The sequence below is a fragment of the Narcine bancroftii genome, chromosome 10 (assembly GCF_036971445.1).
Source record: "Narcine bancroftii isolate sNarBan1 chromosome 10, sNarBan1.hap1, whole genome shotgun sequence".
Lineage (NCBI taxonomy): Eukaryota > Metazoa > Chordata > Chondrichthyes > Torpediniformes > Narcinidae > Narcine > Narcine bancroftii.
Genome location: NC_091478.1, coordinates 90,877,690 through 90,899,838, shown reverse-complemented (window position 1 = coordinate 90,899,838; position 22,149 = coordinate 90,877,690). Strand labels below are relative to the sequence as shown.

The 22,149-nt window shown below is 38.1% G+C and overlaps 1 protein-coding gene across 9 annotated transcripts in view; it reads left to right on the top strand.

Annotated features, from left to right (window-relative positions):
* Positions 1-22,149, top strand: part of ankrd27 (ankyrin repeat domain 27 (VPS9 domain)) — an 80,520-nt gene that overhangs the window by 23,607 nt on the left and 34,764 nt on the right. For all 9 annotated transcript variants that reach the window (XR_011345871.1, XR_011345872.1, XM_069901787.1 and 6 more), the window contains 10 exons: positions 3,310-3,369; positions 3,491-3,544; positions 3,651-3,716; positions 4,213-4,289; positions 7,544-7,665; positions 11,168-11,246; positions 12,215-12,347; positions 13,907-13,999; positions 15,178-15,305; positions 20,766-20,848. Coding sequence is in view for 7 of the 9 variants with exons in the window: in XM_069901787.1 (XP_069757888.1) it covers positions 3,310-3,369; positions 3,491-3,544; positions 3,651-3,716; positions 4,213-4,289; positions 7,544-7,665; positions 11,168-11,246; positions 12,215-12,347; positions 13,907-13,999; positions 15,178-15,305; positions 20,766-20,848 (895 nt within the window). In the remaining 2 variants the exon portion in view is untranslated. The remainder of the gene's footprint in view (positions 1-3,309; positions 3,370-3,490; positions 3,545-3,650; positions 3,717-4,212; positions 4,290-7,543; positions 7,666-11,167; positions 11,247-12,214; positions 12,348-13,906; positions 14,000-15,177; positions 15,306-20,765; positions 20,849-22,149) is intronic.

Sequence of the window (22,149 nt, the reverse complement as noted above, 5' to 3'; positions counted from 1 at the left end):
CAATTGTAATTTTTCTTCTAATGTAGTCTCTAAGCTATTTTGCAGTTGCATTGTCACAATTGAGCAGTGAATCGCACGCATTATATGGGTATGCGTGCTATATGAGAATTTTTTACATGCTGAATGTGCACAATTAATAACGGGTGTGGGGAAAGTTGAGCCAGCAATTTAGCAATTTATTAAGCGTGGAATATAATAGTGGCTGTGGGAAAGACTGTGAGCGCTAAAATATTATAGAGTATGAGAATATAATGCGGCAATGAAAGAATGGGCACAAGTGAGCGTGGGAAAATTATAACAAGTATGAGAATGTTATAGCAGCAATGAAAGAATGGACACAATTTATATTGGTTGTGGACCATCAGCCATGATCTGTAAAATGGCTACTCCAGGCCGAAGGGCCTACTCCAGCTCCTATTGTCTATTGTCTATTGACAATTTTGATTTTAAGAATATCTCTTTGTACTGAATGCCATGGTATGCCTATAAACAGGACATTCTGGCTAGGGCACTGCATCTTATCAATGTTAATTGCCAAGGCCTGTTCCTAAACCCTGTCTTTGGTCTATTTAATTAATTCCTCTCCAAAGCTTGTTAATGTGTTGTGGCAGGATATCATCTATATAATGGGCAATCGATACCTCTGGGGAAAGTTCATTGGGTGTTAATTGCAGGAGATGAACTATGTAGATACTGGTATGTGCTTTGTCTCATGTCCCATTTAAATGCAAATTGATTTTGCCAGTCAGAATTGAGAATATAGGACACCCATGTGTTATATGCGTGTGTGCATTGTACAAGGATCGACAATGAGATAGACAACAGACTCGCCGAGGCAAATAGCGCCTTTGGAAGACTACACAAAAGAGTCTGGAAAAACAACCAACTGAAAAACCTCACAAAGATAAGCGTATACAGAGCCGTTGTCATACCCACACTCCTGTTCGGCTCCGAATCATGGGTCCTCTACCGGCACCACCTACGGCTCCTAGAACGCTTCCACCAGCGTTGTCTCCGCTCCATCCTCAACATCCATTGGAGCGCTTACACCCCTAACGTCGAAGTACTCGAGATGGCAGAGGTCGACAGCATCGAGTCCACGCTGCTGAAGATCCAGCTGCGCTGGATGGGTCACGTCTCCAGAATGGAGGACCATCGCCTTCCCAAGATCGTGTTATATGGCGAGCTCTCCACTGGCCACCGTGACAGAGGTGCACCAAAGAAAAGGTACAAGGACTGCCTAAAGAAATCTCTTGGTGCCTGCCACATTGACCACCGCCAGTGGGCTGATAACGCCTCAAACCGTGCATCTTGGCGCCTCACAGTTTGGCGGGCAGCAACCTCCTTTGAAGATGACCGCAGAGCCCACCTCACTGACAAAAGGCAAAGGAGGAAAAACCCAACACCCAACCCCAACCAACCAATTTTCCCCTGCAACCGCTGCAATCGTGTCTGCCTGTCCCGCATCGGACTTGTCAGCCACAAACGAGCCTGCAGCTGACGTGGACTTTTTACCCCCTCCATAAATCTTCGTCCGCGAAGCCAAGCCAAAAAAAGATTGTACAAAAATAATTTTTCAGAATTTATGATTTTCTGCACGTTATATGCATGTGCACGTTATATGAGTGAAAATACAGTACATTTTTAGTGCACTTTTAAATTATTTATAATAATTACAAAATGATTTTCTTCCAGCACCACAATTATGTATTATTCATTATCATGTTCTTGCTATAAATATCTTGTGTTCCCTTAGCAATGCCACAAATAATTTACTGATTTTTACCTTTAATGACTCTCTTTTATTGTTTTTTAAAAATTTAGACATACTGCATACAGGCCTTTTCAGCCCATGCCACCCAATTATACCCAAATGTACGCTGGTACATTTTTGAGGGTGGGAGGAAACTGGAGCACCCAGAGGAAACCCACTTGGACATGGGGAGAACATACAATCTCCTTATAGACAGCACGGGATTTGAATCCCAGTTGCTGGCGCTGTAATTGTGTTGCGTTACCGTGTTGCCCTTTTCTTGCCCACTTGGTTATCACATAATGCATTCAATATTTGCTGTTATGAAAACTATAAGCCAGTGCCTTTAAATCTTGTGCCTTAGCTATGCCCTTTCAGAGAGCTTGACACTTATAATTGACAGCAGTTTTATAAATTATAGATTAATGCTGTGTTTTGAGTTTCTTAAAACAGTAATCTAATTTAGGGATTCAGATGACTTGGATCATCAAAGTTAGTTTAAGTACATCAATCAAAACTTAGATTAGATTGCACCTCTCAATTACTTCATCCACTTATTACTTGTAATTCTTTTTCAATATTTTTATTGGTTTTATCAAATAAAAGTTCCATAGCTACATAACAGTAAAATAAAGGGAGGGGATTGATTTAGATAATTTAGTATAATGTTTTTCTTTTTATCTTTTTAAGTCTCTGCTATACAAGATTTGTTAATACTTTATTACTGTACTTGTAATTCAATCTTATTTTCTTTGAATTATTTAATCCTGTGGCACAAAGCAGTGTGCTAAGCTTAACATTAACCATTTAAAAAAAAAAAGAATTTATGATTAGATAGCTTAAATATCTCTAATAGTGGTCAAGGATAGATTGTTAAATGGAGATGAGAGGTGAGATGTTGGAATCTGGAGCATGTAACAAACTGCTGAAAGAACTTGGTGGCTCAAGCAACATCTGGGAAGATGTCGAGATGATTGATATTTTGGGTTGAAGATTCTGTGCTGGTGGATGGATGATGTCGATCATCCTATTTGCCTGCACAGATGCTGCTTGTCCCACTGAAATATTCCTACAGTTTATAGTGTGAATCAGCTGAAAAAGATCATGTCCCTGATTTTAGTGTTGAGTTTTAGTGAATAATCTGCTGTGCATTGCAAAGAAATTGCAAACTCTGAAATGATTTGATCAATATTTCAAAATGTGTTGTTTTTATTTGTCCAAGTGCATTACCATTTTGGAGTTTAATATATAAATCGTTTAGATTTTTGTCTCCCAGCAACAGTATGTGGAGTTAAAACTAAACACTAACAGAAAACATTGCTGTGCCTTTGATGCAAATTGTAAAAAAAAGTTAATGATATAAACCCAGAGTAAAAATGCTATGAACTAAATAGGATTCAGTTTTAGACCTATCTTACATCCTGAATATGTTGAGTTCCCAATAGCCTTATTTTAGTTAAATTCCATTTGGTGTTCAAGGTTTTGTAAATTGGACAGCAAAGTTCAGTCAAAACCTTATGTTATAGAGAATTTTAATTTTTTTTTAAAAAAAACAGGATGAAGTAAACACACTCTATACAAAATGTCTTCAGTATCTTCTGAGAGACTCAAGATTGGTGAGTTATATATCACACCTGTTCACTTTTAAAATAGAACTGAAATGGTTAAAATGGGTTTATTTGATTTAAACAGCTCATCAGTAACTTTTTTTTTAAATCCTCTTTCTGGTGAATTAAGAAAATCTTGATCAAGCAGGAGGTGCAAATGGCCTTGCTGAAACAAGCTGTTGAAGTACGTAAATATTCCTAAATTCAACTTGAGAACCGATTTTTCACACTTTTTTATGGAATAGTGAGATGATTGTATTTAACACTGCATTCCTTTCGTTATTCTGCAGATGTACGTACTGCATGGTATCCATGATCAGATTTTTAAGAGTGTTGGAAATATCGAGGCCAGTCAGGTTTGTCTCAGTTTGCCTTTGTTTAACATTATTACAATTTTATAAAGTGATATAGGTACACGATCCTTTATCCAGAACCCTTGGACTGTGTTCCGAATTTTGGATTTTTCCAGATTTCGGAAAGCCCACCCAAATGTGCTGCCGTATCCACCCCCACTCCCTTCTAGTCGCCTGTCCGCATCTCCTGACCGCCGGTCCCTCGGACACCTTGCCCGACTCGCGCTGCCGCCTCTCTCCCCACTTGCCGAATTTTGGAGCTTTCCAGATTTTAGATGTCCGGATAAAGGATCGTGTACCTGTATTATTTTAATTTGAATTCAGTTTTTAAAACTACAGATAATTTTACTGTTGCAACTTTTAAAATAGTAAATGGTACAAACTGCATTTATTTTTAAAACTCATCAACAATGTTTATTTTTAAGTGTATATTTGCAGTAACTAAGTACATTAAGGATTGCATCACTCTTAATTAATTTGTCTGGTTTTTTTTTTGAAGGATGCGACTTTTAATAAAACCACACGAAGTTTACAAGACCTTCAACTGAAAGATTTAGGAATCAAGTCACAATTCAGGTGAGATTTTAATTTTAAATGTAAATCATGAGCCTTGGAAATTTTAATATCACAATCTTGTATGGGGTGCATGTTTTATCCTCCATTTACTTAATCATTTTTTAAAAAACTGTGATTATTTCACTTCTAATGTAAGTTGTATGGCGAGCTCTCCACTGGCCACCGTGACAGAGGTGCACCAAAGAAAAGGTACAAGGACTGCCTAAAGAAATCTCTTGGTGCCTGCCACATTGACCACCGCCAGTGGGCTGATATCGCCTCAAACCGTGCATCTTGGCGCCTCACAGTTTGGCGGGCAGCAACCTCCTTTGAAGAAGACCGCAGAGCCCACCTCACTGACAAAAGGCAAAGGAGGAAAAACCCAACACCCAACCCCAACCAACCAATTTTCCCCTGCAACCGCTGCAATCGTGTCTGCCTGTCCCGCATCGGACTTGTCAGCCACAAACGAGCCTGCAGCTGACGTGGACATTTACCCCCTCCATAATTCTTCGTCCGCGAAGATAAGCCAAAGAAGAATGTAAGTGTGGCTGCTGCCTGGAAACAAACTCATAATCATTGTAAATCAATTTCTTCTGCTTCATGTATTCCTCAGCAGGTCTCAAACTTGAAGCCAGGCAAAACCCTTGGTCTTTGTCCAGCTAGTCTTATTCCTGCCTATCTCTGAAATCTTCTTCAGTCCTATAAACTTCTAGATACCTGTACTTCTTTATTTCTGCCCTTTTGATCATCATTGAATTTAAACCTTCCACCACTGGTGGTTGTGTTTTCAATTGACAAGATCTTAATTTCTTTTAATGAGAGGGAATCTCATGGTTAACTTGATTAGCTGGATATGGGGATGTGTCCCATGACTGGAGTATCTGGAACGAGGGATTAATGAATCAAAATAAGGGGTTGGCAATTCAAGACTGAAGTGAGATGATATTTCTTCAGTCAATAGGTTAGGTAATAATTCTTCTTAACCTACTTAAGAGGGCTGTGAAGGCTTAATCGCTGCATATACTTAAGAATGAGTTCGACTAATTACATATTAAAGAAATCGAGATGTCGGGCAACTTGCAGGGAAGTAGCACTGGACCATTGATGAACCTTAATCTTATTGAATGCCTATCCCTGTTTCTTGTGTAAATCTTTTTGATTCCATACCCCACTTCTTCAATCTCCTAAATTTGTTTTATTGCCCCACATTTTTTGCCACTATCTGTAATTGCTGACTTTTGGGGTAAAAATGGTCTTTCATCTGATGTGGAGTCGACATTTGTCAGGACCATTATCATGAACGGGAGCAGGTGGGGTTCCCTGGAATGTAAAGTCAGCGCAATGTTGCTGGAGTTGGATGGAGAAATCAGAATAATATCAGCCTATAAAATAGCTTGAAATATTTCAACAGATGGCCAAGCTTCCCCTGCTGACTTAGCTGATAGTTAAAGCTTTCAATAGCAGAAAACATTTCTGATATATTCAGAAGTGATTTAAACCTATTAATTTTAAAAATTAACAAAAAGGGACAAATGTAAATGTTTATAAACACTTGATCATTCAAAGAAAACTTCAGCAAGTTTGCTTTTTGTTTTGAGTGTCTGATAAATTTCTCTCTTCGCTGTTCACCAACAACTCAGTTCCTGATCTAGTGGAGACTTTCCCTTTTGGTTCCAATTTTCCTCCTATTGATACAGTAAGCCAAATGCTGCCTTGATTTCAAGGGGAGTTGCATTTATCTTGCTTCCTCCCAGCCTGTCTCCACTAAGGATTTTATTGATCCTCTGCCACATTTGTCCCAATTATGAAACATTCCACAAAGGTGCACCTGAAGAGCCATTCCTCATGATTCTTGGTTCTCCTCTGCCATACTGGGTCCTATTTCATTTATTTCCTACTCCTTTCCTTTCATCCTCTGTCGTTGGCAGACCATGAACTTCCACTGCTCCAGACTGTGCATTAATTGGATCACCCTTTGCAGTTTTTGCCAGCTCCAACAAGATTTAACTGCCAGACACACATTTTGCTCCTTTTCCCTTTCAGCATTCTGAATGGATTGCTCTCTTCATAACTCCCTGGTCAGCCTTTGCGTCACGAGCTGTCACTCATAGGCATATAGCACTCTGTCCCTTCGCCTCTTCTCTTCCTCCTTCCAGGGCTCCAAATAATCCTTCCATCTGAAGCATTGATTCACATGCTCTTCTTTTAAATTAGTGTATAACATTTATTGTTTCCAACGTGGTCTCCTCTACATTAGAAAAACCAGACAGATTAGTGATATCTTTGCAGAACAACTGAATTCACTTTGATTGACCCTGGCCTTCTTGCTGTCTGCCACTTTTTATTCACCATTCCACTTATCCTTTCTCTTGGTGGCCTCCTGCAATGTTACAACAAGGTCCAACATAAGCTTGAATAACAACACTTTATCTTCCATCTGGACACATTGCAGCCTTCTACCAGCTCACTATTAAATTTTCAAACTTTAGCTAATTCTTGCACCAACAACTCAGTTCCTGATCTAGTGGAGACTTTCGGTATTGTAACTGGCACATTATTTTGGATTTTTCCTTTTTGTACAGTCAAACCTGCTGATCACATCCCACAGCCTTGCTATGTGTAGCATGTTACACAGACCGAGAAGCATAATCTGATCCAAATTGATGTACTGCTCATTTGGTCTCATCCATTCATCTGCTTCATTCAGCCCTTTACTGTTACTGAAGACTAACTTGTCTTCTATCTTTTCTAGTTTAAGACCTGAGACATGAAACATTTAACTATTTCTCTCTTCTCAACTGATGTATGACCTATTGAGTAATTCCATTTTTATTTCAGATTTAAAGCCTGTGCAATTTAAAAAAAAAAACTTTTAAAATATATTGACTAGCAGAAATCATGGATTATGAAATAATTCTCATATTACACTGGCACTTGTTATGCAATCTAAAACTTTTAGTGATGTGAATACAAGACTTTCCTCTGACCAATGTTTCGCAACAGTAAAAAAAAATTGTATGACTATTAATAAGAAAATGTGATTATACTGGAAAAGGATAAATTTAAAAATGTTAAAAATAAATGTGAATGTTAGCCAAATATAAAATCTAATATAATTTTCAATAGCAATGTACTGTCCTTGAATAGCATTATAATTTGATGCAAATAGATTTTGAAATAATGTAGCAGAAAGGGTCTGTTGCCATGGTGTATCTCTAAATTTAAAAAAATTAAAATGTTCTAAGCTGATAACTCTTCATTTAATATTTTAGTATAAATTTACCTCGTGCCAAACGGGAGTTGAGTCAGCTGAACCAATGCACTAGTCCACAACTCAAATTAATCTGCTTACGAAATGTGATACATGTGATCATGCAATCCCCAAGTCAAAGAGGTCAGTATATCCACAGTGGTTAGAAAGTGAAGTGGTACTCATGTTTTTGTTTTGCATATTAAAATCATCTACTATAATTTAAAATTTACTTTGAAATATAAATTATTATAAGATAATTATCTGAGATTTTCTGCAAAGATGTTCTGTGCTCAAGTTCTATAATTTTTGTGATAAGTGCAACGGTGAAGGATTTCTGTTTCTGAATCTTTTGCCCTTTACTGGAGTTTGTTATATACTGTCCAATATTGGAATCCTTAGGGAATCCAGTTGTTTTGAGCCAAGTTTCTAAGCACTTATTCAAAGAATCTTGTGAAATTCATTCATTTCAGTCAACAGAGTATTAGAAAACAAACATTTAATCTTGCCCATCATTAGTTGGCTTTGAGAGGGTCATCTTGAATTGCTGCAGTCTTTTTGCAAATTGTGCATAGGATGGGGAGAGTCTGCAGAGAGATATCGACAGGGTAAGTGAGTGGACAAAGGTTTGGCAGGTGGAGTGCAATGTTGGTAAATGTGAGGCCAACCACTTGGAAGTAAAAATATATCAGACTATTATTTAATCGGTAAAAGGTTTCATCAAGCAGTGACATAGAAGAACTTGGGAGTGTGGGTGCATGAATTGCAAAAGATTGGTTTTTCTGTTGCTGCCAGGTAATCAAAAAGGCCAATGGAATTGTGGTCTTCATTGCTAGAAGGATTGAATTCAAGAGCAGGGAGGTTTTGCTGCAATTGAAGAATTGTGTGCAGTTATGGTCTCCTTACTTGAGAAAATAATGTACTGCCTTTGGAGGTGATGCAGAGGAAGTATACCAGATGTGGGAGTTGGCTTATGAGGAAAGGTTGAGTAGCCTGGGACTGTATTCAGTGGAATTCCAAAGAATGAGAAGGAACCTTAGAGGAACATTTAAAAATTATGAAAGGAATAGATGAGAGAGAGGCAGGAAATTTTTTTCCAATGGTCGGTGAGACTAAAACTAGGGAACCGCCTCAAGATTTGAAGGAGTAGAATTAGGTTGGAGGTGAGGAGGAATTGCATTTCCCAGAGAATAGTGTGTCTGTGGAATTCTCTGCCCAGGAAGCAATAGAGGCTGTCTCATTAAGGGTTCAGGGTAAAAGGCAGGTATATAGAGCTGAGTTCACATCCAGATTAGCCATGATCTTATTGAATAGCAGAGCAGGCTTGATGGCCTACTTCTGCTCCTATTTTCGTATAAGAAATTGCTAGATTTCTGTGGAGAAGGTTGTGCCAGGATTTAGACCCAGAAACAACAATGGATCTCCAAGTTCAGATGGTGCATGATTTGGAAAAGGATAGTTAGTAGTGTTCTTATGAGCTTGCTGCACAATTAACCTACCAACCTCATTCATATTTTTTTTGTTGGAAGGTGAGAGGAAAGCAGATCACCTGGTGAAAACCCATGCAAGTCATTGGAAGAACAGACAAATTCCTTACATACGGTTCCAATTCAAACTCGAGTTCCTGGCACTATAATAATGTTGTGCTACGCTAATGTGCATACCCCAGTTTTGCTTTTTAAAAAAGAGTTTTTGAAAGTCAGAGATAACATTGGGCCCATGTCCAAAATCTTTTCAACTGTTTCATGGGTTATCCAGACCTGTGAAGTGGAATTTTATGTCACGCAAGACTTGGCTATTTGCAGTATATATGATTGAGACAGCATTTACCAGCAGCTGATACTAATGGATTGGATTAAGCTAAGTGCACATTTACCATATAGGCCAATGTGGAGCATGGACAGGTGGCTGCAGCTGATAAGATGGGGCTTAATTAGTTTGAATGTCAATGCTGCATGTTGTGCACCCTGAGCCCAGTGGAAAAATTGATGGAAAATTGATTAGAATAAGCCACAGGTATTCTGAATTAGTGCAGATAGTGGCTTATATCTGTGAGGAGTTGGATTCAAGGTTTGCTGCTATGTGCACTTTAATGTCAAGAGATTTCTACCCATTTCTAGCATTAACAGGTGAAACTGCCATGTTGATCTGAAGAAAATACAACTTTAATGCAATGGTATTGCCACAAGGGGAAAACAAAAAAAAAAAAGCATTTCATTTAACTTGCATGAAAGAGAATGCCAGTAGATGTATTTAGTACTTTGGTGCTTTACCCACTTGGAAGTAATATTTGTACTGGACAGAGAGGTTTGAGGGTACAAGAGGAAAAAAAGATGGCAAGTTATGGGGGAGGGGATAGCTCTCTGAATGGAGAGGGAATGGGGTGGAGAGCTGAAGGAAAGGAGAGAGGGATGGGGAAGAAGAGGAGACAGGGGAGTGGCTTAACAGAAACCAGAGAAGTCAATGTTAATACCATCTGGTTGGAGAATGCCCAGACAGAAATATTAGGTGTTGTTCCTCCAATTTGTGGGTGGCCTTAGTTTGGCAGTGCATAAGGTCATGGACAAATATATCATCGTGGGAGTGGGACACGGAATTGAAATAGTAGGTGCCGCTGAGAGATCCATGCCATTGCTGCAGACAGAGCGAAGGTGCTCAACGAAACCATCTCCCAGTTTGTGTCCAGACTTCTTTCCTCCAGCTCTCCACCCCCTTCCCTCTCCATTCAGAGAGCTGTACCTTCCCCATCACTTCCCAGCTTTTTTCTCTTGTGCCCTCCCACCCATATCCACTTATGACCTCCTGCCCTCTCTCTCCATTTTATTCAGGTACCTGCTTGCTTTTTGCTCGTATTTTGATGAAGGACTCAGTCCAAAAACATTAGTTATGAATCTTTATATCTTTGCTACAAAAAGAACACTGCGTATTGGGCTGAGTTTCTCCAGCATTTTTGTGTAAAAAGAGAAGTTTGAATGCCTTGTTTTGGAAATACGGTAAAAGTCCTAAAATCCAGACTGCTTGAAGATTGGGTTGGTTTAAATTGAAGGAGGATAAACAAGTCAATTTTGATAGTTTATTAACTAAACACTTTTTTTTCATATTAAATACAAAGCACAAAAAAGCCAAATAAATGTTTTCCTCTTACATTTCTGCAACTTCCACGTGGTCACTTGTTACTGCTATGCATCTATGGTGCTTAGGCTTGCACGCACACACACAAACTGAGAATTTTCCAGAAATCCATATTCTCAGGTGGTCCGATTTCTGGTATCTGGATTTTTGGACTTTTACTGTAATAGGTTGGATATTTGTTTTTTTTTTAAGTAATATTGATTTTTATTTTGAAGGGTCATTGTTAATCACACTAACATAAATTCAGTAAAAGTCTGATCACTACTGAGGAGGTTGCAAGCTGTAGTAATTAAATTTTGGAATAAGAACCTAAGGACCAGATCAAAGGTTTGAGGAAATAATGGAGTCACTGATTAGTGCCTTTATTTCTTCAGGTTTTTAACCTGCAAGATGAACCCTGAATTTTACATGTCCTATTACACACTCAAAAAATACAGGCCCAGTTGTTCTGAATATCTGCTATTTGTAGTGCACCTGACAAGCATCATTATGCAACTTTGTTTTCTGTTTGCAGTCTGTAAACATTTTATGTCTTCTGATGATCTTCTACCTGTTCTGCTTTACTTACTGGTCAAGACGGAAATCCCTAACTGGTAAGTTTATAATTTCTCAAAAGTTTTTTGAAAATTCTTATCTTGTATACAGAATCCTATTTAATTTTAATTTAGACATACAGCATGGTAATAGGGCGTTTTGGTCCACGAGTCCGTGCCGCCCAATTTACACCCAATACATTTCCAAAAGTGGGAGGAAACCAGAGCCCCCCGGGGAAAACCCACGCAGACAGAAGGAGAACTACAAACTCCTTACAGACAGCACCGGATTCAAACCTCAGTCCCAAATGCTGGCCCTATAAAGGCATTGTGCTAATTGCTACGCCAACCATGCTGCCATTTGGTTTTTTTAATACTTGGAGGACTTGCAGCTGGACTCTGTCCTGCTTTGAAATTGATGGAGGTTTTATTCTCCAAAGGAAACAGTAAATTAAATTACACAGCAGCTTAGCTCACTATTGTCTCTGAATCAGGCTTGAGTTCGAGGCTCATTCTTGTAGGCACGCATAAACTTTAGTTTAACCATTTAGTATAATTCTGAAATGTTTTTACAGTGGGGTTTAGAATGGACTGCATGTACCTCTTTTGATAGACTTCAATTTCTGAATAAGTAAAATATCTTGACTAATTTTGTCACCCAAACTACCGTGCCTAAAATCTGATAATTGAAAACCGTGTTCTGATGCTTTGAAGTAGAATAACAATGAATCATTTTTAAAGTGGAGGCAATGACTCTGAAGAATTTTGAAATCTGAAAGATAAATTCTTGCGTTCCCTATAATCCTGTGATATTGAATGTTTTATAACTTTTTATTATGGGGTCTTCTTCTTTGGCTTGGCTTCGTGGACGAAGATTTATGGATTATATAGCCATTATATATGCCATTATATAGCATCCAAAATATAGCTTCAATGAAAGTTGTCGTTGCATCAATTGAAGTCAAGATTAATGTGAATGTAAGAAAATATTCACAAATTGTTTATATAAACTATATTTTTTGTTACAGGATGGCTAATCTCAGTTACATCAAGAATTTTCGATTTTGCAGTCCAGTTAAGGATGAACTGGGATACTGTTTAACTTCCTTTGAGGCTGCAGTCGAGTATATTCATCAGGGCAACCTGGCTCTTGGTCAGACTGTAAGAACACTTTTTCATTATTGAAAGATCTATTAATTTCTTTGGCATTCATTATTGTGTGTAAATATTTTTGGTGCTATGAAAAAGAGATTGGTTTGAATCAGTTTTGTTAGAATGAGTGATAATCTCAAACTTAAATCTATGATTTCCTGAATTTTTTGCAAGGAAACAGTGACCTGTCATTTTAAGTAATTGATTTGACCTAAATGCTGAGGAATTATTTTATTCAAGGTGCACTGAAATAATTCATGAGTAAATAAGCAAATAAAGCTGTAAATAAGCTGCATTCAAGCAAAAACAAGAAGCCTCGTTCAGGGGTAAGTGAAGCAACTGGGACTTTTGGTGTTGGGTGTGATTTGAAAGTGCAATACTCAAAGTATCACAGGTAGGAAGTACGTGCATGTAAAGCATTTTGATATATATAGATGGAGTAGGTTTCCTAAAACCACAAATGTAACATGAAAAGAATAGTATAATGTACAGTACGTCCAAATGACTTTGTGTTCAAGACCAATGCACTAATAAGGATGGTTATATATTTTGATATTCAAAATTTCTGGAGTTCAGTGAAGTGATTCAATGACTAAAACATTAGTTTTTTACAGTGTTTGTCTCAAAACCCTATAATCCCTTCTCTCTTTAATTGAATGAATTTTGTATGACTACTTTTGCAAGTCATACCATGATCCTCTGTTCAAAAGAGTCACACTCATAAACTTTTGGAAGAGATAAAGTCGAATGCTTTTAGCATATAGGGGTTAATTAACTTTGAAGAAACTTCAAAAGACAGGAATGGTGTCCTCATTAGGTAAGACACTTCAAGACAGGCAAGATTTTTGAATGTTAAGGAACCAATGTCAAACTGAAGCAGAAGACGCCTTACCATTCTATAGGTAACACAGGATAGGAGAAGGTGCTTGACCATCCTGTAAGACACACACGATTGAAGTTACAGTAACTAGAAAGGTACTGTTACATGTTATTGCTGGTCAGAGGAGAACACAGAATAAATAGCTTTTGAAAGAGAATGACCACTTCCAACTGTCCCTTTAAGAGACAGAGAACAGTTCTTCTGTGTCCATTTCTACATGGCACTTCATTTAACCCTTGCCTGGGTTTGTGAAATCACTGTCGAAGAAAAACAAGTAATGAGACTTCCATGCAAGAGGGGGAAAATCATTTGTGTGAAGAAGCAATTATCTGAAAACGACTGCAAGACATTCGTGAGTTATGAGAAGTCTGATGCCTCACACCTACTCCATAATTGCTGTTCTGCAACAATTTAAAGAATCTGAGTTTCCAAACAAAACTGAATTTTTAAAAAATAATCTCTTCAGAATTATGCCTGAACTATAATGGTTTTGGTTTTGCCACATGCTTGCGCACTTGTATAGTGGGGTTAATTTTAGTGTTATGTATGAAGTGTTATTAATAGTAAAAATCATTGTTTTGAAGATACCATTATCTTAGTGAATGTCTAATGCTACTGGTTTAGTACTTAACAATATGATTGTGTTGCACTTCTATTAATTTAACTTGAAACCCTTTTTCATCTACAGGGATCAAGAGAACTAAATGATAAAGCATTTTTTAGAGAAAGAATGAACTTGCTGTACCAGCCGTCATCAGCTCCAATTGATATTTTGTTTGAGGTGAACTTGAATTATTTATAAATCAAGTTAATTTTGGAGTTTGATTAAAATGCTTGAAATGTGCTTCTTTTGTACCCTATCCAATTGTTATCTGATGAATCAAGATTTGCCTTGTCATTTTATCATCAATGCAAGTGATTAAAGTGTTTCGAATTTAAGGCAATTGCAAATTAATATAAATTTTTTAGTATGTTAATTCTATGGTCAATCAGGAAGAAAGTTATCCACCATTGGCAGTTCCTGCTGCAAATACTGATATTAACTTTCATTTCCATTTGGAAGTGGTCAGATTAATGGAGTTAAGAGGCAGTTGCCCTATTGTTGACTTTCCCATTGTCAGCTCATTTGTCCTTTGCACTTGTGAACACCCTTGTTTCCACCAATCTGGAGTCTGCCAAGATTTTTCAGCATAGCCCATCTGCCGAACAGCAGGAGGCATCCTGACTGAAGAAGAATCCAAGAAATTACTGGTTCTGTGGCTTGGTCTGGGACTGTGGATGGTGACTTGAGAGATGTTTAGGAAGCTTCTACTAAAATTAATGTCCTAGCTCCTTAGAGTGTGAATGAATAACTTATTATCAACATTTTAGATTATATTTTAATTTTTTTTCTCCCTGATTTGTTGCCTTGATCATTTTAAAAAAAAATGTGGTTACGCAGATGCGGGGAGAACGTACAAATTCCTTGCATACAGTTGCAGGATTCGAACCCTGGTCGCTGGTGCAGTGATCACATTCTGCTAACCACTACTGGTTTTATTCTAAATTAATGTTTCTGGTTAAAGTTTAAAATTTTGTCTGAGGAACAAAATTTAGACATTTAAAATGTTAACAAAAATATATATACAGTATATAAACTCCTTACAAAAGTGTCCACCTCCAAAAAAACTTCATGAACTTATTCTTTCTAATGGATCCTCCTGATCAGGACCTCCCCTTGTTACATTAATCATGGACGACTGCAACACCACAAAAAAAACCTATCTGCACTATTGTTACATTTCTTTTCTTGATCATTTTGAATATTTAATTTCTCTCTTTTGTATTATCTCTTTTTAAGTTGATGTATGATATTGTAGTTGTTCTCTACCATTAAGCACCTGTTTTGTTTTCAGCAAGTAAGAATTTTGGTGCTTTTGAACATTATGACAACACTGATTTTGTGTGCATTATTTGCAGCACATTGCAGCTGGCAATCAGGCAGAAGTAGAAGCATTGTTGAGTGAAGGTGAAACTAGTGAAGATAGTATTCAAAAGATGTGCCATCCCCTCTGCTTTTGTGATAGCTGTGAGAAACTTGTGTCAGGGTAAGTTGGTAATAAAATAATAGCGGACATTTAGCAATATAGCCTAATTGTAAAAAAAAAAATGCTCATTATGTCATTGGTTTATAACTGGGCTGGGTATGGTATGTGGACATCTGGGTGATAATTAGCTTAATTTCAAAGGTGCAAGTATCTCAAATTATTTGATGAATCAACCCCAGTCGTCATTTCTAGGTGAAGTAACAATGTACCTATTCTGAAGTTGGACTGAAGTTATTCACATTAGTGACCCTGACACTTTTCCAGATGGCGGCACTATTTGCACAGTGCCATTTCTGATTTTACCAGTATAAATTGGTGTTTCTTTGAGGAAGTGATAAGCAGACTGGATAAGGGAAATGCAATGGATGTTTTGTATTTGAATTTTCAGAAGAAATTTGACAAATTGTCACACATGAAGTTACTTTAACAAGGTAACAAGATCCCATGGTGTAACGAGAAACGTACTAGTCTGGGGAGAGCATTGGCTGATTGGCAGGAAGCAGAGAATTGGAATACAAGGATCATTTTCTGATTGGCTGTCAGTTGCTAGTGGTGTTCCACAGAGGTTGGGGTTAGGGCTGCTTCTTTTTATGCTTTGTATCAATGATTTAGATTATGGAATGAATGGCTTTGTGGCAACTTTTGCAGATGATACAAAGATAGGTGGAGAAGCAGGTGTTGTAGATGAAACATGGTGTCTGCTGAAGGACAGACAGATTAGGAGAATGGGCAGAGAAATGGAAAATGAAATATAATGTTGGAAAGTATACAACCATGCACTATAGTAGAAAAAATACAGGCAGATTATTTTTGAAATGGGGAGAAAATTGAAAATATCCAGATGCAGTCCTTGTCCAGGATAGCCTGAAGGTAAACTTGCATGTTGAGTTGGTGGTGAAGAAGGCAAAAGCAGCGCTGGCATTAATTTCAAGGGGAATAGAATATAAGAGCAGGGATTTGATGTTGAAGCTTTACGAGGCACTAGTGAGACCTCACTTTGAGTATTGTGAGCAGTTCTGGGCACCTCATTTAAGAAAAGATGTGCTGACATTGGAGAGGGTTCAGAGGAAGTTCACTAGAATGATTCTGGGAATTAAAAGGTTATTATACGAGGAGTGTTTGAAATCCCTTGGCCTGTATTTGTTGGAGTTAGGAGAATGAGATGGGCTCTCATTGAAACATTTTGAGTGTTGAATGGCATTGACAGAGTTGATGTAGAAAGGTTGTTTCACATGGTTGGAGATTCTAGGACAAGAGGGCATAAACTTCAGAATTGAAGGACAACTGCTTAGATTAGAAATGCATAGGAATTTTTCAGCCAAAGGGTGGTGAATTTATGGAATTTGTTGCCACAGGCATTTGTGGAGGCCAGGTCATTAGGTATATTTAGAGCAGAGATTGATAGTTTCCCGATTAGACAGGACATCAAAGGTTATAGGGAGAAGGCTGGGCAGTGGGGCTGGGTGGTAAAATGGATCAGATCATGATTAAATCATTATTTTCTACTACCACGTCTTATGGTCTTTAAATGGCAAACACAATAGAACCATAAGAAAATCACTTTGCCGTTGTCATTACTGAAGTGGATACTGCTGATATTGACAGAGGTGATTACTCATGGACCCGTCCAAATCCATAGATTGCTTAAAATAATGAGAAAGGCTTTTTCTGAAATTTAACTACTAAGTTGCTAAGGTAATGGTTGCCTCAGTGGTGACATCATTATGGCAATGACTGGCTCCTCTGGATGAACTGAAGGGTCAAAAATATGGCTCCCTCAGCAGAACTTAGTCTTCAGAGACACAATCCTACTTAGTATTAAAGAAATTATTCACGGTTTTTAAGGTTGTAATCACAGAGAAATGGGAAATTCGGAGGAACTCTTTCAGTCACACTCTTTTGGCTAAAGTTCTCTCTGTGCATGTGACAGGATCAATTTGTTTATTTTCAAGTAGCTACATGATCTTTCCCTTGTCTTCCAATTTGCCTATCACTTTTGCATCAGGAAGGGCACCCAGGCATTTTATTTATGGAGAAATGGTGTGTAATTAGATTTTGTTGAGGAACCAATGGCCAATAACCTGCTCATTAAGGGCTTTTGTTAGAACAGGCAGCCATCAATAGCTTTCTTTGTGCATTTTTTCGACTAAGAGGAGGTTTTCAGACCAGAAAGAGTGACTGACCATGTACCAGGTTCTTTTCTGCCATCCTTCATGAATTCCAGGACCATTGCGAGACATGTATTACTCATGGACCCGTCCAAATCCATAGATTGCTTAAAATAATGAGAAAGGCTTTTTCTGAAATTTAACTACTAAGTTGCTAAGGTAATGGTTGCCTCAGTGGTGACATCATTATGGCAATGACTGGCTCCTCTGGATGAACTGAAGGGTCAAAAATATGGCTCCCTCAGCAGAACTTAGTCTTCAGAGACACAATCCTACTTAGTATTAAAGAAATTATTCACGGTTTTTAAGGTTGTAATCACAGAGAAATGGGAAATTCGGAGGAACTCTTTCAGTCACACTCTTTTGGCTAAAGTTCTCTCTGTGCATGTGACAGGATCAATTTGTTTATTTTCAAGTAGCTACATGATCTTTCCCTTGTCTTCCAATTTGCCTATCACTTTTGCATCAGGAAGGGCACCCAGGCATTTTATTTATGGAGAAATGGTGTGTAATTAGATTTTGTTGAGGAACCAATGGCCAATAACCTGCTCATTAAGGGCTTTTGTTAGAACAGGCAGCCATCAATAGCTTTCTTTGTGCATTTTTTCGACTAAGAGGAGGTTTTCAGACCAGAAAGAGTGACTGACCATGTACCAGGTTCTTTTCTGCCATCCTTCATGAATTCCAGGACCATTGCGAGACATGTATTACTCATGGACCCATCCAAATCCATAGATTGCTTAAAATAATGAGAAAGGCTTTTTCTGAAAAAGGCATGTTCTTTTAAGTGAATGCAGAGCTCTCTTTTCCAATGGCAGATGTAATCTGTTGGTGTGCAATGAAACTTCTGAAGCTGCAGTAAGTCGTGTGGTCTTGTTGGTAGAAAATAAGAAATCTGCAGAAACTCAGCAGCTCATGTAGCATCCTTTGAAAGCAAAAGGCAGTAACATTCTGGCCTAAGCCCTTCTTCAGCAGTGCTGATCATCAGGCAAATGCCTCAATAAATAGGTGGGGTGGGGGGGGGGGGTGGTAGAAACACAGGCTAACAGGTAATAGGTGATTCAGGTGTGAAGGTGAGGATGAGAAGTGATCGAGAGGGCAGAAGACTAAGAAGGACAGCTCTCTGATAGAAGGAAGGGGTGGGGAGATAGAGGGATGAGGGAAAACGAGAGACAGGAGGAGGGGGTTTGTGACGTTTGAAATTGATATTGATGTTGTCTGGTTGGAGACTTTCAAGATGGAATACAAGGTGTTCCATCAATTTATGGGCAGCCTCACATTGGCAGAACATAAAGTTATGGATAGAAATATTCCCCCGAATCACTTCTCGGCTTTCTCTTCACCCTCCCACCTGAATCCACCTATGACCTGTTAGCCTATATGTCTACCACAACACCCAAGCCCCACCCCCACCAGCTACCATTTTATTGTAGCATCTGTCTGATTTTTTGACTCTCGGCATTTTGGGTGAAGGACTTCAGCCCTAAGTGTCAACGGCCTTTTGCTTCCAAAGGATGCTGCATCCCTGCTAAGTTACTACAGCACTTGTGTATTGGGTACTGCTGATAACTGTGCATGTTGTGTTTTGGCTTATCTTTCCATGCAAACTGTTCCAGATATCGTTTGGGCCAATATCACAAATTTTTGTGGTGATCTGGTTGTGCAACAATGAAGTAATAATTTTGTGATCCACGATTTGCTAAAATGTTAAAAGAAATCTCTCAATGATCATGGCTTTGATAACATTTGTATGTTAATTAAAAAGAAATAGTATTTTGCTTTCTTCAGATATTTAATTGTTTGTGATATCATTATATTGATCTGTTATTATCTTTCGGAGTGTGTTAAAACAGAGCTAGCTGAAATGAACACATTATGTTAAGTGGGACTTGAAGGGCCGACATGGCCTGTTTCTGTGCTGTAAACGGTTATATGGTTATATATGGTCAATTAAGATGCAGTGGCAGACATTTAAGAAGACTTTTCCAGGAAATAATTCAACAAAAAATAAAAATGTAATGGGAAAAGATCCATTATCATTGTTTAATCAAATAAATTAAGAATTGTATAAAGAGTAGATTAGACAGAGAAATAACAAAGACTGAGAGATGAAGAAATTAATCAGGAAAGAAAAGATTTAAATAATATATTTTATTTAATATTCCATACATGTAGTAACTACAATTACTATAATATAAGAGATATCATAAAGGAACAAATTGATTGGATACATGATGGTTTTCACCCCACCCAATGGAAAGAAAAGACTGAGGTAGAGCTGGTTTAAAACATTAAAAGCAGTACAAGTTTCTCCAGAAAGGTTGTGCAGTATTTTCTGAGGTTTGGCGCCTCACAGTTTGGCGGGCAGCAACCTCCTTTGAAGAAGACCGCAGAGCCCACCTCACTGACAAAAGGCAAAGGAGGAAAAACCCAACCCCCAACCCTAACCAATCAATTTTCCCCTGCAACCGCTGCAACCGTGTCTGCCTGTCCCGCATCGGACTTGTCAGCCACAAACGAGCCTGCAGCTGACGTGGACTTTTTACCCCCTCCATAAATCTTCGTCCGCGAAGCCAAGCCAAAGAAAGAAGAAGAGTAGACGGAAAGATGGGTGCTCCTGAGGAGTGCTGATGGGGTGACTGTTTAAAAAAGTGTTTTCGCACATAAGGCAGAGGTGAACTGAAATGTTTAAATGTACCATAACCTAAACCTGTTGGTGTATTTTCCAGAGAGCACCCTGTGTGTTAGGGTGGAAGAGGAATAGGAAATAAGATTAGAGGTAGGTGAGTGGTGTTGCTTGATGGTTGCTGCAGTGGATGCCAAAAAAAAATGCTCTGAACTTGTCAAAATCTGGAAAGATGGCAAGATACTAAGAAGAATAATAATAAAGAATTAACACAAAATTTAAAGAGGAGAGAGTAATAGGATACAGGGAAAAGATCATTTTGAAAGGAATTAAATTCTAGATGCTGTAGATTGATCTCCTGAATTCAGAATGCATCATATGTCATGCTTGCAATATTCCTTTTAAATAACTAAAGTTGACTAAGCCACTTTCCACGTTCTGAATCAGAATCTACGACACCATCTCATCTCCACTTAGTCTTGAACTTGTGTATCTGTAATTTAAAATTGTATCACAAATATGTTATGCACAACCTTTCTGGAAATGTCACAGTGGTTATAGCTGCTCTGCATAATTTTGCTGTCAGGTTTTACAAATATCAATTTTAAATAATTACTTGGTAAATTGTTTGGTCTGATGAACTTTCTATTTTATACTATTTTGTAGTAGGATGAATGACCCATCCATTGTCACTCCAGCTTCCAGAGATGACCGGGGTTATACACCATTGCATGTAGCTGCTTTATGTGGTAAGAATTTATTGTTGCTGTGATCAAATATCCACAAATAAATAAGTAACATCCATCTTTTTCAACCTCTGATTTTAAATTAATTATATTATTTGAAATTGAGCATTAAATTTAAGCATAACATCATATATTGGGCTGGATGCATTAACCGTAGAACCATTGACGGAGCGGAAACAGGCCATGTTGGCCTTTCGAGTCCGCACCAGTTCACTGAATTTGTGCGCCCTCTTCAGGCATTGGTGATTTTAAGTGGAGTGTATCTTTGAGAATTTTAACATCTATCCATAGGTCCTCTGTACTTTGAGATAACTGTGGTAAATTAATATTTTTCAAAAGAGTCTATTGCATCTTCTTTTATCTCTTTACATTCAGTCAAATAAAGTTTTTTGTAAAAATTACAAAATTCATCGTTAATTTCTTTTTGACTAAAAGTAATACCAGATTTATTTCTAATAGCTGGTATAATCCTAGATAACTGTTCTTTTTTTAATTGCCAAGCTAATACTTTATGAGCTTTCTCACCCCATTCATAAAATTTATTTTTTGAACGATTCAACAAACATTCAAATCGATATGACTGTAACTTATTATACTTCAACTTTAAATTAGTTAATTGGATCTTTTGGAATTCAGTAGCTTTCTTTTGAAATTCTTTTTCACAGATTGTTATTTTCTTCTCCAAATCCTCAGTTTCTCTAACTCTCTCTTTCTTCAGTTTGGATGCATAACTGATAATTTGACCTCGTAAAAAAGTTTTCATTGCGACCCACAAAACAAACTGATCAGAAACAGAGTGGTCCTCTACTTTGGATGTGAAATCTCATATTAAAATATTCAAAAACATTGGCTGTGTGGGAGAAGCCAGTGAGTGGCCGTGGACAATAACCTCTCAGACAGGAGGCCTGTGACTAGGGTGTGCTGCAGGGATCGGAACTGGGACCAGCGTAGCTTGTCATCCAGATCCACAATCTGGACAACAATGTGGTGATTGGATCAGCAAGTTTGCAGACAATACTCAGATCAGAAGCGTTGTGGACAGCAAGGAAGGTTTTCAAAGCTTTTGCTTAGTGTTAATTTGGAACTGATAACCATAGAACCATTTACGGAGCGGAAACAGGCCATGTTGGCCTTTCGAGTCCGCACCGGTTCACCGATCTTGTGCGCCCTCTTCAGGCATTGGTCCCGGTAGATCTTCATTCAATAACGATGGGCAAATTCAATGCAGGTGGAATCAGATCATAGCAAAACTATGAGCAAACAGATGGATAATAGCTTTGTTTCTAAAGTTACTCTAAATAATT